This window comes from Silurus meridionalis, chromosome 1, assembly GCF_014805685.1.
Source record: "Silurus meridionalis isolate SWU-2019-XX chromosome 1, ASM1480568v1, whole genome shotgun sequence".
In the NCBI taxonomy this organism is placed as follows: Eukaryota; Metazoa; Chordata; class Actinopteri; order Siluriformes; family Siluridae; genus Silurus; species Silurus meridionalis.
Genome location: NC_060884.1, coordinates 6,001,775 through 6,018,903, shown reverse-complemented (window position 1 = coordinate 6,018,903; position 17,129 = coordinate 6,001,775). Strand labels below are relative to the sequence as shown.

Here is a 17,129-nt window from a genome sequence, read left to right as displayed (position 1 = left end):
ATACAATTGCATTGCTAAATCAATGATTTCTAACTATGGGAAAAGAGTCCTTATACCAAAACAAAACCCTTGAGATACCACAGTGTAAATTATTTTATTAGCTTGTTGGCATGGCAACAGTGAAGGAAATTACCAATGCTTTTCTCGGTATGAATAAAGTGAGTGAGTGTGGTCAGATGATGAGGTACAAGCGCATCTTTGTGTGTCGTAGGTCAGACAGACACAGAAAGTGGTAGACTCATCCTGTGTGTGTGTGTTTGTGTGTGTGGTGTTGTTGTTGTTGTGAACCAAGTGATAAAGTGGTGACAAAAGACACAAATTATTCTGACCTGGTTGGTCTTTCCCACTGTGTTGTCCGTGTGATGTGATTGAGATACTGAATCCTGCCTGTCGCAGTTCTCCTCTCCTCCCAGCTACACACACACACACACACACACACACACACACACACACACACACACACACACATCCACACACACACAGAGTGAATAAACATCAACATTTGATCTAAAGAAGATTGGTGCAATGTTCAATTATAAAAGTATCAATGTGGAAGGCTCCAGTGTACAAACATTTGTAATTACCAAATCTTCTGCATATTACCATATTTTACACATACAGTGGTCCCCCGGTTATCGAACTTAATTCGTCCCTTGAAACCGTTCGGAATCCGATATGTTCGAAAACGGACCTAATTATCCCATAAGAAATAATGAAAAACCAATTAATCCGTTCCCAAACTCCACCAATACCCAATAATTAACAATTTTTTTCCTGTTTTTAGCCGTATTAATAGTCAGGAATCCCCCTGCCAAGCCCCCTACGGTGGCTGTCATGGTGCTTCAGGGAATGCCCTTTTCCTTCGCTCATGCGTGCCCCGCCCACATTGAGCTCATCGCAATCGGGCTTCCTCCGTATCGGGCAATCCTTGCCGGATTATCCCGATCTCTGCGGGTATTTTGTGTTGGCTCGGTAAAAGTATAAATTAACAACTTTACAAAAGTAAGAAACAAAATGATTACTGTTACTTACCGCTAAATATCACTAATATTGTTCACAAACAGAAGTGGCGATAGATGCTTACTCAGCGATGGTTGAAGCGGAAGCAGTTTCTTCCCCTCGCGCTGGGTTGGGCAGCGTGGGTGGCGTTCGATAACTGGAACTTTGTTCGTTCACCGGACCGAAATTTAGTTCGGAAAACCGTTCGCTAACCGGAATGTTCGATAGCCGAGCCGTTCGATAACCGGGGGACCACTGTATTTTCAAACTACTCTTTGTTTATCTCATCTGCAATGTGTGTAATTTTACCCAAACAAGGATTTCAACAGATCAACTATACATACATACATTTTTACAATATAATAGTAAGGGATTCATTGTTGGACAAGGCTCATGAGAGCAGTTTTTTAACCACCTAATTCATTCATATAATTCTGTTTCAAATTAAACTAACAAAGGGTTTTAAATTATTAGTACAGGAAATGTGTCAGAGACTCGGTTGAAAACATGTAAGAATAATTACTATTTAAAGCAGGGTGCTGGTGTGCATCAGTGTATTTGGTTTAAGACATATTACCCATCTGGTAAGTCGTTGTCAAACAGACGGCTGCAGTCGCCCAAGGGGCCTCCTGTTCCTATTCTGTCTGTGGACTGCAAGCTCACTAGACACACACGCACACACACACACGACCCATAGTCACACAACAGTCCCTCTACTATATCCAGAGATTTTGCATGTATCTGTGTACCACACAATCCTACACAGTCCCAGTGAAGATGTGGACTCTGTACCAATCACTCCCAGTGAAGAACATGTGGGCCTCTGTTTTCATCAGTCCCAAAAAAGCAGGTGTGGCCGTCGTACCTATCGGTTTTAATAAACGAGGTGTGGCCTATTGGTCTGTCTATCCCAATAAAGGAGGTGTGGCCTCTATAACCCCAAGTCCTAATAAAGGAGGTGTGGTCTCTATAAGTCCCAATAAAGGTGTGGAGGTGTGGTTTCTGATTTGTGCAGGCCCAATGACAGAGGTGTTGCTGTTGTACCTATCACTTTCAATAAAGAAAGTGTGGCCTCTTGGTCTGTCCATCCCAATAAAGGAGGTGTGGCCTCTGTACATATCAGTCCCAATAAAGGAGGTGTGGCCTCTGAGTCTGTCCATCACAATAAAGGAGGTGTTGCCTCTGTACATATCAGCCCTAATAAAGGAGGTGTGGCCTCTGAGTCTGTCCATCCCAACAAGGGAGGTGTGGCCTCTGTACATATCAGTCCCAATAAAGGAGGTGTGGCCTCTGTACCCATCAGTCCCAATAAAGGAGGTGTGGCCTCTGTACATATCAGTTCTAATAAAGGAAGTGTGGCCTCTGGGTCTTTCCATCCCAAAAAAAGAGTTGTGGCCTTTGTACCCATCAGTCCCAATAAAGGAGGTATGGTCACTGAACATATCAATCCCAAAAAAATAATGTGTGGCCTCGGGGTCCGTCCGTCCTAGTAAAGGAGATGTGGCCTCTGTGCCAATCAGTCCCAATAAAGGAGGCATTGTTTCTCTCAGCCAGTTACTATAAAACAGGAGTAGCCTTATAGCATAACACAGTAAGTTATCCATATGTGTGTTTTTATATTCTCCACTAATTCTGTAGGTGGAGTATGTTCAAATACGATAAATAGCATAATGTAATTGTTATCAGTTTATTAGTGACATTAGTTAAGTGGTTTGCTGGTTATGAGTACAATGAGCTACTTCACATCGAAAGACCTGCAGAGAAATGCTCGCTCCGTTATATTTGTTTACAACAGAACAGACATGGCTTTACTCTAGAACTGTCGTAGTCGTAGGTGTTTTGTGGGATAGTGTATCCAAATCTGTCAGTCACTTCATCAAAAACACCACTGAATTTTTTTATTAAATAACCAAAAATACATTTATCATACAGAAGAATATAGAGTAAGATATCATGGTCAACTGTACTTGTAAAATGACAGAACTATATTCCTGAGGTTAATTTGTGAAGATGTTACTTGATGTAAGTTTGGCTTGTTGTCGTTACCCAAGATAGGAATGGGAGGGGTTACAACTTGTACTGCAGCCAGCCACTAGAGGGCCTCAGAGACATTTTGGCTTCACAATGAAAACTGTTATGTTTATCCATACATAGAGGCTCTATAAAGTTGTGATCACTGTGCCCATCAGTCCCAGTGAAGAAGGCATTGCTTCTGTGCCTATCAGTCCCAACGAAGAAGGCGTGGCTTATGTGCCTGTCAGTCCCAGTGAAGGTGTGGCTTATGTGCCTGTCAGTCCCAGTGAAGAAGGTGTGGCTTATGTGCCTGTCAGTCACAGTAAAGAAGGAGTGGTTTATGTGTGTCACTCCCAATAAAAAGGTGTGGCTTATAGGGCTGTCAGTTCCAATAAATAAGGCTTGGCCACCATGCCCATTAATAACTATCAAGTCCTGGCCTCTTTAGCTGTTTGTACCAGAAAAGGTGTTGCCTATGTTGCTGTGAGTTCCAAAAAACAGTTGTTGCCTTGGTGCCTTTCAGTCTCAATAAAGGAGGTCTGGCCTCTGTGAATGTCAATCTCAATAAAGGAGATGTGCCCTCTGTTCCTGTTAGTATCAATAAAGGAGGTGTGGCCTCTGTGCCTGTCAGTCTCTTTAAAGGAGGTGTGGCCTCTCTGCCTGTCAGTTTGAATCAGGGATGTGTGGCCTCTGTCCTTGTCAGTCCCATTCAATAATGTGTGATCTCTGTATCTGTCCAGAAGGTGTGGTATTAGTTCCAGTAAAGGAGGTGTGGCTTCCTACAAAGGAAAACTAACACTAGATTTGTGTCTGATGCAATGAATTCCTCAGACAGGGTAGACACCCTTAATTAGTGTTTTGTGTATGCATTATGTTTGTGTCTTTGTGCATGTGAATGTGGTTTACCCACCCACTATCTGCCCTCTGATGTTGTCATGATTGTTAGGCCCAAGCTTGTTCAGGTCCAGCTTTTGATCTGGTAATGAAAAGAATAATTCCAATAATTACACTGTGCAATTAATCCTAATAAATTAATAATAATGTATTACACAATTGATTCACCATGCTATATCTTGACCTCTAACCTACAAAAGCACACAAGTGACAAATCTGCTCTGTGCCGACTGCCAGCTGAGGCAGACGACTGATGCCACATCATCATAATAAACCAAGAAACTAAGGGAGTGTTAAGGACACACAAGCTGCATCAGACGCAAAACATTGTGGTTTCCCCTTCCAAATGAAACAGACGCGATTTCCTAGAAAACATGCATTCTGCAGTATGTGTGTGCTGGTGGAGTCGGTGCGCCCGGTGCTAAGAGGATCTGCGGTGAGACACACTTCCTGACTGAGGCTCAGCCTGTGACTCAAAAACACCACACAATGTTGTTGGCAAATTTACACACCACAAATTCACACATGCTCCATAAGAATCTTCTACATCTGATTCTGATAAAAGTGCACAACTTCATGAAATCATAAATATAGCCTGTACTTACAAGTTGGAGGTAAATGTGGAACAATTTATAGGATAAGTCCACCTTCACACTTAACATACATGGTAGCAGGGGATTTCTAACAGAGAAAGATACGCAGGCCCAAGTTGGCACAAGCTTCTGAATAGGACTTCTAATCTTTGTTTATAGCGAGCACAAATATACACTACCGTCTGCAATATTAACAAATTGCCGTTCGTGTGGCATTCCTAACAAAACAATGAGGATTTGGGCAACAGCCTGGCAAAACCGGTCACACTGCAAAATATTGAATCGAAAAGTGCAGGAACAGTTGTAGCATTTTAAAAGGTGCATACACCCAGACAGTATAAAAATAAATAATTGCATTTAATTATGTATATCTGACTTTAGCACATGAGCCTGAACTATTTTGACAGCTGGTACCTGATTACAACAAATTTGTACAACTTAGTCAATGCATGACATTTCGCTGTGTGAGGAGGTTTTGGACATGTTTAGACAGAATGACTGCTTTTACTACCACCTGTGTGTCTCTTTGAATATGATCTTTGTAGAATGACACTCCAGGCAAGGTTTATTTACTCCCAGGTAGTGTAAAATCTCTACACTGTTTTGGTGAAACAGATTTGACATTTAAAGGGTTTTCCTTAAACCTCATGCATATAAAATTTATGTGAAACTAAGCAAAAATCAGATGCCAGGCATGGTGTATTGTGTACACTTGCTTATCTGTGCACACTTGATTTTTCATTGAATAAAACACATATGTACATATACGGCATTAAATAATTTGTGATTACGGATTTACAATTGAATGCATGTATTATCTAGACTTTACACACAGACAGACATACATGTGCACAGGGATAGACAGATACAGAGACACAAGCAGACAGTGCATTTCTGTGTATATGTGTGCTTTTGTGTGTCTATGTGGTAGAGCTCAGCTGGGGCCGCTGGGGAGAGTATGGTTGGGGCAAATGTCTTCCAGGTACCCCACCCTATACACACACACACACACACACACACACACACACACATCCCTAAGGAGAGTATTGAGTCAGTCTGTCTGGCCAGAATCCTCCACCTCTTCCTTTGACCCCCCTTTTTTTTTTTTTTTTTTATATTTTTTTTTTTTAGACTGGCACTACCTTCCAGAGAAACCCAGAGGAGAGGTGTATGCAGTATGAAAGGAAACGTCTCTAGACATTGACATATGTAGTTGCCAGCAATGTGCGCTATTGCACTGTAATAAGATTCAACACGGTATGACACAGTATAGTTACTAATCTGATGTGGCCAGTAACACTGTACTATACTAAATTATTCCCAATAAATTTGGTTTGCTTGCCAATGTGCTAAGAGTACGTTGCTGTGGGACTGGAAATTGGTTGGTCAAATGAAGCTATGACAGATTGTCACAGCATGGTTATGCGAAATCTATTTGGAAATATCAATAGTTACATGTACAACCCTAACCCTTTTCTGTCAACGATGCCTACAACCTGCAGACAACTTACGACAATTAATTAAATGTAGGCACAGTACTTACAAAAAAAGTTTAATTTATAAATTCAACAGTGTTGTTAAAACGTGTGATCTAATACTTGCTTTTTTGTTTTGTTTTTTAAACAACAATAATAAATAAAACACTGGACAAACAATTTAGACACCCCTCTTCTTGTTTTATCTATTAGAAAAGTAAAGGTTTTTATACAGATCTTCAGTAGTTGATCATAGATTATGCTCGACATTTCCGAGCTGCCTAGTTCTCATGACTAATACAACATGCTTGACTTCAGAATTTCCCATTTTCAGTTAAATTCACCATAACAAAGCAAAATCCCATGTTCTCACGAGGTACGTTTAATTAACCCGTACAGATTGGACATTCTACAAAAACAATATTGTTATTAACCATAACATTCAGGAAATGTTTTGCTAAATTAACATTGCTAGCTCATGACTTACAGCCAGTGTCTTTGAGGCGGTTAATGACATTGGAGAGAAGACGTACACAGCCAAGAAACCCTGCTCCCTGCTTTTTATGAATCTTCTTATGGTTCCATACGCTGATGGTGATTGAATCCAGCTTACCAATATAACTGTTGAAAGAAAAACAAAAGAAACAAATGATACACCGGAGCAGAATATGGTGAAACTCAGAATTAAGTCCCAGCAATTAACTAAGTAATATTTCACTCTGATAAAAACTCAGTCAAGCCTAAAAATGTGTTTTCTATTGTTTCTAACAACAACAACAACAACATATCTGGATAATTACCATAAACCCCACACAATCACAAAGGCACCAGTGGATTGCAATAGTGATTCAAAGGTTGCCAAAATCTTTTAGTGATTACATAATAAAGCCATAATAAATGATTAAATATTTAGGGGAACATGTCATTGTAAAATTGGCCCTTACACTCTTTACTAAAACAAGCCTTAATGTGTATACATATTTACCTTTCAGAACCTTTAGTTTTATTCAATTAAAGTAGCAAAACTTAAAATGAATAGAAGTGAAACAGACATCCATTAGTTGTTAGCCTTGTAACTTCCAAAACAAGACTAAAGAAACAACTGTCAGACCACGAACATCTCTCTGCTCATTAAATACAAAAAGCGAAATCTATTTGGACTTATTGATGTATTTTTTTTTAGATGTGTCATCATTATTTATGCAGCTATGCATAAGAGCTGCAAAGCTTAATTCCCAGGGAAAATAACAATAAACAAAAAAAAAAATCCATGCGTGTATAAATAAAAAAATCTAATCAAACCATACCTCATTAACAGTAACCGTTACCTTAGTAACGGTACCCTTACCTCAGTAATAGTACCCATACTTCAGTAACCTTTAACTCAGTAACTGTACCCATACCCCAGTAACAGAAACCATTACCTCAGTAATTGTACCCATACCTCATTATCAGTAACTGTTACCTCAGTAACTGAACCTTTAAACCCTGTAACAGTAACCTTCACCTCAGTAACTGTACCTTTACCTCATTAACTCACATTTACCTCAGTATCTATACCCATACCTCAGTAACTATATCCATACCTCAGTAACTCACATTTACCTCAGTAACTGTACATTTACCTCAGTAACTGTACATTTACCTCTGTAACAGTAACCTTCACCTCAGTAACTGTATGTCAGTAACCTCTGTAACAGTAACCTTCACCTCAGTAACTGTACATTTACCTCTGTAACAGTAACCTTCACCTCAGTAACTGTAGATTTACCTCTGTAACAGTAACCTTCACCTAAGTAACTGTACCTCAGTAACCTCTGTAACAGTAACCTTCACCTCAGTAACTGTACATTTACCTCAGTACCTTAAACCTTTCTCAGTAACCCTTTACCTCAGAAGCTGTTCCCTTTACCTCATTAACTAACCTTACATCAGAGACTGACCCATTCCTCTAAAACTAACCTTTACTTTAGTAACTTTAGCCATTACCTCAGTAACCCTTACTTTTGAATGATGTGGACCACAAATAATGTCACAATATTAACACCCTCCTGTTAATAAAACTGTTTCTCTGTTTGATGTAAACACCCAAACATACCTACTTAAACAAACACAGACACTGGCAGACAAACACACATACAGTGGAATTGCTGTACTTGTGCCAGTGGCTACACATTCATCAAAGCCCTGTAAATAAATTCATGTAATACTGAAGTCCTGTTGAACTCTCTCAGGCCACAAGTCACATAGGTCTACTCCAAATTACTTCCCATGAGCTTTCAGTCTGGGGGGCTGAGATCACCTGTCCACTCAGCCTGAAAAGACAGAAGATGCCAAAGCACAAAGCACTAAGACAAACCCACACTGACACACACACACAAATAGGACTACATGGTGCAGAATGCCTTATTCTCTGGAGTCCTCCACCCACCTGTTCACATTACAAGGGGTGAGGGGGATTGTGGTGTATTACTAGAGCCTGTAGGTGGATTACAAATGGGGTGCCCTAGACTCCATTAAATGTCTGAGTCATGGATACACACACACGCACGCACGCACGCACGCACACACACACGCCACAACATTTATCAGAATTTTATTAACTGCATCCTATGTTTATGCATTTATACTCTAGTATGTCAGCTTGAAATCAATCATAGTACCTCATGATGCTTTAATTTCATGGTTTTGTTCTGTAACACATTACATTAATGACATCTTTGTGTAGCATGTGATTCCATGTTCATATAACCAACCAGAAACACATTATGCTCAAATCATGTTTATGTGTAGGACATTATATATGCTTCTTAAGATGTAGATCTGCATTTATGTTGCATCATGTCATGCTCATGTGTTTTTGTCAAGTCTGCATGATGCTATGACAAATTCGTGCCTTAGTTAGTCACGCTGTATTCATGCTTTAGCATCCAAAACATACATTTGTTTCTCTGTTTTCAGTGTTCTAACTGGTTAGATAATTCCATGTTTAAAAAGAACACAGCCTACAAGACTCAATATGTTCTTAATAGAGAGTTAGAGAGAAAAAAAGCCAGCACATAGTTTCTTCTGCTGGAATGAACTTTGCTGCCAGCAGGGCCTTTGGGTCCTCCAAGGAATTCCCTAAAAACACGGCTAAGTTCGAAATTCAAGAGTGTTTAGAAGACGTGCTCGATAAACACGGGATCACAACAGCAACAGCTGCTGAAACATTCACTTTTTTCGATTCTGCATTATGATTCGATTTCCCTGCTATATAAGTCCTCATACAGGAATGCTTCTTAACCACAAATATATGACTGCCAACACATTAGCAGGTCTGATCTAGGAAACATTGCCTGAAATAAAATAGTATTCATGCATTCAGTACATACTGGTAATAACTTGTATTTTGAAGGTTTTTAGGCTTACTTTCAGTCGATTATCAGTAGTTGCCATGTGGCAATGAGTAAGGAAAAAGCACCGTCTTCTATGAAAACTTGGCAGAAAACTGTTTTAAAGTGCTGACAATGGAGACTCCTTCCATAAATCCTATTTCAACTGTTTATTCTTAGCTTTAGATTACATGGAGTGTTCACTATAAAATACACACCATCACAACTAATGAGCTGTTACTGTAGAAACGATAAATTACATTGATCACATTACAGACAAAAGCTGCTGCACTATAAAATTAATAAACTTCCTGACTAATCAGAATAAAGATTTTGTAACAATCCTGTGGTATAATCAGTTACAGATAATACCGAATACAAAAGCATGCATTTTATGCTTTTGTGCACAATGCATTATTCAAGCTACTATTTTTGCCAGATACAACAACCATATAGCTGTAGCCTATTCATTCCTGTACACAAAAAAACTCAGCCCACTTCTAACCAGTAGTGAAGCCTTGTCACTGTCCTTACTGGCTTCCTCAAATGAGATAAACTTATAAAAGATAAATGTATATGCCCTAAACTTGTACATTCAAGGTTAACCTTTGTAAAGCTGCTTTGGGACAATGTCCATTGTTAAGCGCTGCAAAAACAAAACTAAATTGAACTGAATTAAATTGAAGAAACACAGTAGGCTCTGATGCACTTGTGCCTATAGGACATGGACTACCAAGTCTGTGTCTCTATCCAATTGATATCTGCTCATTGGTGGTCCCATGGTGATCCCTTTTTTTAACACATATGTCTGGCAACCTATAGACCGGCCAGGCATAACATTATGACATTATAACATTATGACATTATAACATTATGACCGGTAAAGTGAATAACACTGATCATCTCTTCATTATGGAACCTGTTAATGGGTGGGATTTATTAAGCAGCAAATAAAAACATTTTGTTCTCAAAGTTGATGTGTTAGAAGCAGGAAAAATGGGCAAGCATAAAGATTTGAGGGAGTTTGACAAACGCCAAATTGTAACTGCTAGACTACTGGGTTAGAGTGTCTCCAAAACTGCAGCTGTTTTTTTTTTTTTGGGCTGTTCCTGTTTTTTGGTCAGTATCTATCAAAAGTGCTACAAGGAAGGAACAGTGGTGAACCGACGACAGGGTCATAAGTGGCCATGGCTCACTGATGCACGTGGGGAGCGAAGTCTGGTTTGTGTGATCCGAAGCTAAAGAAGTTAAATATGCTGTTAATGCTCGACGGGTCAGATGTTTTTTCACAGCAAAAGGTGGACCTACACAGTATTAGGCAGGTGGTCATTTTGTTATGGCTGATTTTTGTATGTAACAACCTACAGTCGGTAGAATTCATAGCATCAATATGGCAGTTAGACCTGATTAAAACACTAATGATTGTACCTAAAAAATTCAGTGTAGTTCTAAAGCCAATAAGAAAACATTCCAAACCTATTGTAAACACATTTATGAAGATAGGAAGACAGCAGATATACGTGTCTGACTTACAGGTCATAGTGCTGGTTCCATTTCGGGTCCAGTGTGTTTTTGACCGTGTCTGTCGAGTGGCACTGACCAGAACCATCCACCACCACTTTAGCAAAAGGGTCTGGCAGTCCTAATGGCATACAAAAAAATAAAAATAACACAAAATTGTCAGATACACTCATTTTATTATAGGAATGGCAGGTGAGGAAGTAGGGAAATAGCTTGGTGAATGATGCTCCTCAGCCTTGTCGGTTTGTCTTCTACACTTCACCTGAACAAGTTCAATACTATTTTTGTGTATGCTTGCTGTTGTCAGATTAAGCCGAGGATAGAGGTGTCATCTGCAAAAGTAATGATAGTCTCCGTTTTGTAGAGAGGTAAAGCGCAAATACATTGAACACTAATGTTGAGAGTCAGAAAGGTGCGTTAGATGTAGCTTTCGCAAACGAGAGTAAATGTTGGCGATTAATGATTACTTAGAAGCGGACGTCATTAAAACTATTGCCGAGAACCCAGTCCACATTATACAAATTCTTTGTGACTCATAATTGAGGGCTTCCTCACTGAGAAAACAGCAATGAGCATATCTATTAGATTGTTTTTAGGTTTGGCTTGTTTAGTCACATTTTCCTGTGTCATGCAGGTATTTCCAACTAATGATGGTGTTTCTATAAGTTGTCCATGTAAAAGTACAAAAAAAATAAAAAATAGATGTTAAAGTCAAAATCCATCCGAATCTAAAATAGATTTTATAATATGTTCTTTCATTTTAGAAATCAAGGAAGAAGGAATCATTTAGCAAGAATTTGGATGTTTCTTTTACCCAAAATGTAGTTGTTCAATCAAAACTTTAATCAACAGTCAAAACAAACATCCTGTAGTTTTGCCCTCTAGCTGTGGAGGCGTATGTAGTCAACAATTTTATACAATTGTAGATTGTACACAGGTTTTCAGTAATGTCAAACAGATTTCAAACATGAGCAAGAAATCATCATTGAGGGACAAACTCTGCAATTTGGTACGACTCCAAACAAAGAATTACAGGGTTCACGATTTATAAGCCCGAACCAGAACTGCACTGGACAGCTGGATATTATTGTAGATGATAACATAGTCTGTTTAAACACTGAAGCATGTGAAGAGCAACTATCTCTGATATGTGAGAGGATGCATCCTAAACAATATAATTTAAAGCCTATACACTAAACGTTTGCAAACACCAGACCATCACATGTGGGTTTTCAAAAAAAAAAAAAATTGTTGCCCTTCAGATGGAAGCAAACAGCAGAAGATATGTCTTTGGTATGCTCCAGCCCTGCAGTACTTCACTGAAACCAAGTAGTAGCAAGCAGTCAGGGCCAGAAAGACCTTCTCTGCTGGCCTAAACTTGATTAAAATCACTGAATTATGTTTTAATATATTTTTGTAGGAGAATGCTGAGGATGGCGCCACCAGGAGGGAGGAAAAGATTAAGGCCAAAGAAAAGGTTTATGGATGTGGTGAGAGAAGACATGCAGGTGGTTGGGGTGAAAGACGCAGATGTACAAGACAGGGGGGAATAGAGAAGGATGATCCGCTGTGGCGACCCCTAATGGGAGAAGCCGAAAGAAGAAGATGACATTTTTTTCTTCATGAATGTGTATTAAATTATTAACAATAGTCTGTTTACCTATCATTATCATTTTATAGCTCTACTATTGACTGGACAACTTAATGTAAGTTTAGGTTTGAGTTTCTATCCAATCGGATTTCAGCTGTCACGTCGAGTGTTGCAAGGTCAAAGGAATCTGCCGTAAGCCCTTCACAATCGGCACTGCAGGCACTTGTAACATAAAATCAAAAGTTGCTTGAAGGCTGTTGCTTTAACCAATCACGTTCAGTAACAAACTACACAAGCTCAAATATATTTGTGTGGATTTAATAGCAGTGTTGTCTTTCCACTATGGCTGACTGAGGAGAAGAAATGTATTTAGTCGCAGATACACTTACAAAATGTACTTTTCAAGAAAAGTTGGACATTGTGAGGAAAGGTCAGCTAAAACAGTTGTTAACCCTTTAACGTCAAATTTTCAACATCAACAATACTTTCCTCAAAAACCTGTTGAAAAAAATGAGAGACTTGTCTTCTATTGTCTTCTATTGTCGCCCTATTGGATTTATCTATGCTCTCCAATCAATAGCAGGCTTTAGGCAGGTGTTTCTAATATGGCTGCCTTTATAAACTGACTTGCTAGTTTTTCAGCAAATCTTTGCAGATTTTGTAAAGCTTGTGGTAAAAATAAAGTTTTTGTTGTTACTGGGTTTTTTTTTATATGAATATGTACTTTTTTGAAGCAACTAATAATTAATATTTTTTAAAGAATTTTATGGTAAAATTGTGTTGAAAATGTGTATACTAGGGTAATTTAGCTTAGTCATCAATGTATTGCCATTCATGATGCAATCTGCAATATTCCTGCCACAATATCAAATATAAAATACAATACAAATAAATAATGTTTTTATTATTTATTAAACTAATTAAAAATTAAATGGTCATCTTAGAATCATTTTTAACTGATTCCATACTAGTGGAAATCAAATATTTATGTGATTTTTGTACATCCAATCTAATGTTGTAGCTTGCTAATATTGGTCTGTTCAGTAAAACAAAAAAGTATAAATATCATAATATATGTTATATTTACCAATTCAGAGAAGAAATTCAGAATACACAAACAGATTTCGGTATGTTTTTTCAGATGTCGAAAAAATATAGTGATGAAATTGTCATCGGCATGCTTATGGAGGGTCATTTTAAGTGACAGAGCAGTTAGGGGAAGATAAGAATGATGATGAGTAGGAGTGAACATAACAAAAACTGATTATTGTATTTGATATCAAATATACAGTACATGTACATTGTTGTGATTGGTAAATTGTCATAAATGCCCAATGTATCAAATATGTTTTAAAAAAATTATAATTAAAATAAATAAAAAACAATTTGTAAATGTTTTTTTTTTTTTCCCATTTTGGTTAAAGACCCCACAAACACTTCAATTTCCAAAAAAAAAATAATAATAATTTTCTATTAATTATTTAATGTCAGGCTTTAAAGGGTTAAGCTTTTTCATGAACCATTTATACTTTTGTGATTTCATTCCCGTAGAATTTGCACAAAACCAACGAATTTCTCTTTCAAATCCCAGGAAAACCGTAATGCACAGAAAAAATGCACAGAAACCCCAGGATCATTTTATGAGCTTAATATTGATGCTTCTGCAAGAGAAGTAATGACATTTATTCTCGCTGTAGAGAATTATTATAAGAGCAGCAAGTGAATAAATCTGAAATGGGATGTAAAAAAAAAGCATGTATAGGTGTGATGGACTAGTGTTGGAATAATTAACGTGTTTACAAGGACTTCTGTGGCTATTAACCAAATTTACCTTGTAAATTTAACATGTAAAATCAGAAATGGCTCCTGTGTGGTTGGAAGGAAAGCCCATCTAAAACAGCCAATTGTGGAAAAAATGTATGACCTCTGTAAGAAGGGGTTGGTGACTTTTTTGTTTACTTATTAAAAAAAAAAAAAAAAAAGTTTGGGGTGGAACAGACCTCCATGACAAGGTAGCTACATAAGCCTTAATATATCCGGTGCAAAACTAAAGAAGCAAACCTTGGCAAAGGACATTTAGCTTACTTCTGCTCAACTGTTAAATCGTGAAATCCAATTGGTACAAAAGTGTTGATACATTTTCTAAAACAGAAGTTCTGTTAGTAGTGTCAGATGAAATTCACGCTCAAGGTCTATATGTATTTATGCATTCATTCTCAGGACAGTTTCTTTACCTTGAAACTTAAATTTGTAAAAATCAAACTTGTAATTGTTGGTTTTATAAAGGTTTCATAATTTTTTTTTATGATAATGCAGTAATAAATCATTTTTATGAATAATATAAATACATAAATATTAAGAGGCGAAATTACCTTCATTGCAACACATTTATTCACAATGTCCTTTCTTTACTCAGATATATAAAGAATAATAAACTATAATACTATGTCTACAAGACCTTATTATATATATTATATATATAATTATATTATATACCTTATTATAACTTATTATTATTACCTATAACCTTACAATAGAAAATCTGCCACAAAAAAATATTCTACTAGTGACTACACACTGAGTGACAGCAGAATATTTAAACTGGTTACTTACTGAAGAAGTCCTTCTTTGACAAGTTCTTTGCACAGAGAACTGAAATAGGAGAAAAGAAAAGCCAATGTTAACATTAGGAAAAGAAGTCTAGTAAACAATATGGAGGTCACGACGCCTATAGTTATATAGCAGCCAGTGTGCATTAGTTGCTCTAAACCTGCTAGGGTGCATTATTTGGGCCTATTACAGTAAACTGTGGGATTTTGTGAGTGTGCTGGATGCTCTCCATTGATTTTGGACTTGACTACAAAATGGCACATGAAAACACTTAGTGCAAATGTTCTCCAGCTGGTTTTTATATTCCCCTTTTTGCTCTCCATGTTACTCCAGGTTTCGTGTTATGAATGCCTGTTTGCTCTGTTGATGGCTTGTTTACAGGAAAGTTTGTCGTAAATAAAGCCACCGGGTCTCTTCGCAAATCTATCAACTTAAGTCGGACTAATAGAGTTATATCCGCAAGCACACATCTCATGTGTGTCTAAAAACCACACCCTATTCATGTTCCAAACACAGTGTAGAATATCCAGAGCACTGAGAAAATCTCTTAAGGATGCTCAATAGCTATTGTCCTAGAGAGTGCAGAATCCCCAAAATGTACTGTGCTGTTCAAAGGCCATGTGTAGCTTTTATGTTAAGGGTGTGTCGACCAGTGGCAACATATTTGTGATGGTGTTTGTCAGTAACAACGGGTAAAAAAAAATTTAATAATGAACCATGTAGTTCTTTATAGTTCTTTATATTAGCGTGCTATGATTCCATACATTGTTTATGAATATGCAAAATAGGACAAAGTCATTATATTGGGCAGAGATGGTAGAGGATAAATTGATATCTCCTATTGCTATTTGCTATTTAACTATAAACTGTTTTAATCTCCTAACTGAATTAATGGATCTTGTGAACACAGGATGCACCCACCACAAGGTGTAACAACACTGCTAGTCAACCAAAAAAAGAATGCAGAGTTCAAGCTTGCTTATTACCTAGGCTAATAATTTATCTAGCTAGTAGATAGCTGTAAAGCCTGTACTATGGAACTATGGACAGCTGAAACAACCAGAAACTCAAGGAAAGTTAATATTTGCTATATTACAGAGAAAATCTTCTTTATAAGTAAACCTACACTGTAATTATACTTAGCTTAGGTGACAAGCCCACCTTTTCATGAATTTTGCCATAGATTCTGAGCAACCAGCATATTTAAAAGTCACACATACCACCAGAGTAAATCATTCAAGGAGAACACGGCCCTACATGACTTTGATATCTTATATAACATTTATATCTTTGAAAATTTACTTTTAGGTAAAGTTCATGCTCTGGGAAAAATAAGGCTAGGAGGTTTTTTTTTTTTTATTTCCAATCAACTCTAATTGTTGTTAAAAAAACAAATATAGTTGTCATGTCACTGTACAAGACTTATTTTACTTTTTACTGCTATAGTTACTGATGTAGTTATTGTCTGGTTACTGTTGCTGTATTGTTTCCTAACTTAATGTTGCTGCAGTTCATTTCTCAGTACATGAGAGTGTCGAGCAAAAATAAATCACCACCACCATAACTGAAGAAAATGCAGAGAACTGGCAAGTGCACCAACAAATAATCGAATTATACTCTTATGCAGAAAAGGTTATATATATTATTCTCTTAGAGGTTGCAGCACCTGTGGAGTAGTGGAGTCTGCAAAACATGGTAACATGAACCTTACGGAACAGTGACCTCTTTAACTTCTCCAGAATGTGAGCGACAGGACAAAAGCATTGAGTGCGAACACCTTAAACACCCCTGTTCAGAGCAGACGCCAGTTTCTGCGCAGTCCCAGTCCTATGACGCTGTGCCACACCTCTACTGCTACCATATCCATTTCATGGTTGCTCTAACATAACGCTGATACTGCAGGGCCTGAGAACGGCGATAAGCAAAGAACCTCCTGGCTAATTGCCAGGAACCTGTGTCTTTTTAAAGGCCAAAGGGAAAAAAATAACACTCGTACAGGTTTCGACTGCCATCGTGACCCAGTGACCCAGACTTGCCATGAGGTAAAAGAGAAGAAAAC

The 17,129-nt window shown here is 37.8% G+C and overlaps 1 protein-coding gene across 1 annotated transcript in view; it reads right to left on the bottom strand.

Moving 5' to 3' along the window:
- Positions 1 to 17,129, bottom strand: part of LOC124384389 (E3 ubiquitin-protein ligase SMURF2-like) — a 63,949-nt gene that overhangs the window by 24,245 nt on the left and 22,575 nt on the right. The window contains exons 2-7 of the mRNA XM_046847185.1: positions 15,074 to 15,112; positions 10,882 to 10,990; positions 6,462 to 6,595; positions 3,923 to 3,988; positions 1,577 to 1,661; positions 330 to 413 (exon numbers count right to left, since the gene is read on the bottom strand). Coding sequence (XP_046703141.1) covers positions 330 to 413; positions 1,577 to 1,661; positions 3,923 to 3,988; positions 6,462 to 6,595; positions 10,882 to 10,990; positions 15,074 to 15,112 — 517 coding nt within the window. The remainder of the gene's footprint in view (positions 1 to 329; positions 414 to 1,576; positions 1,662 to 3,922; positions 3,989 to 6,461; positions 6,596 to 10,881; positions 10,991 to 15,073; positions 15,113 to 17,129) is intronic.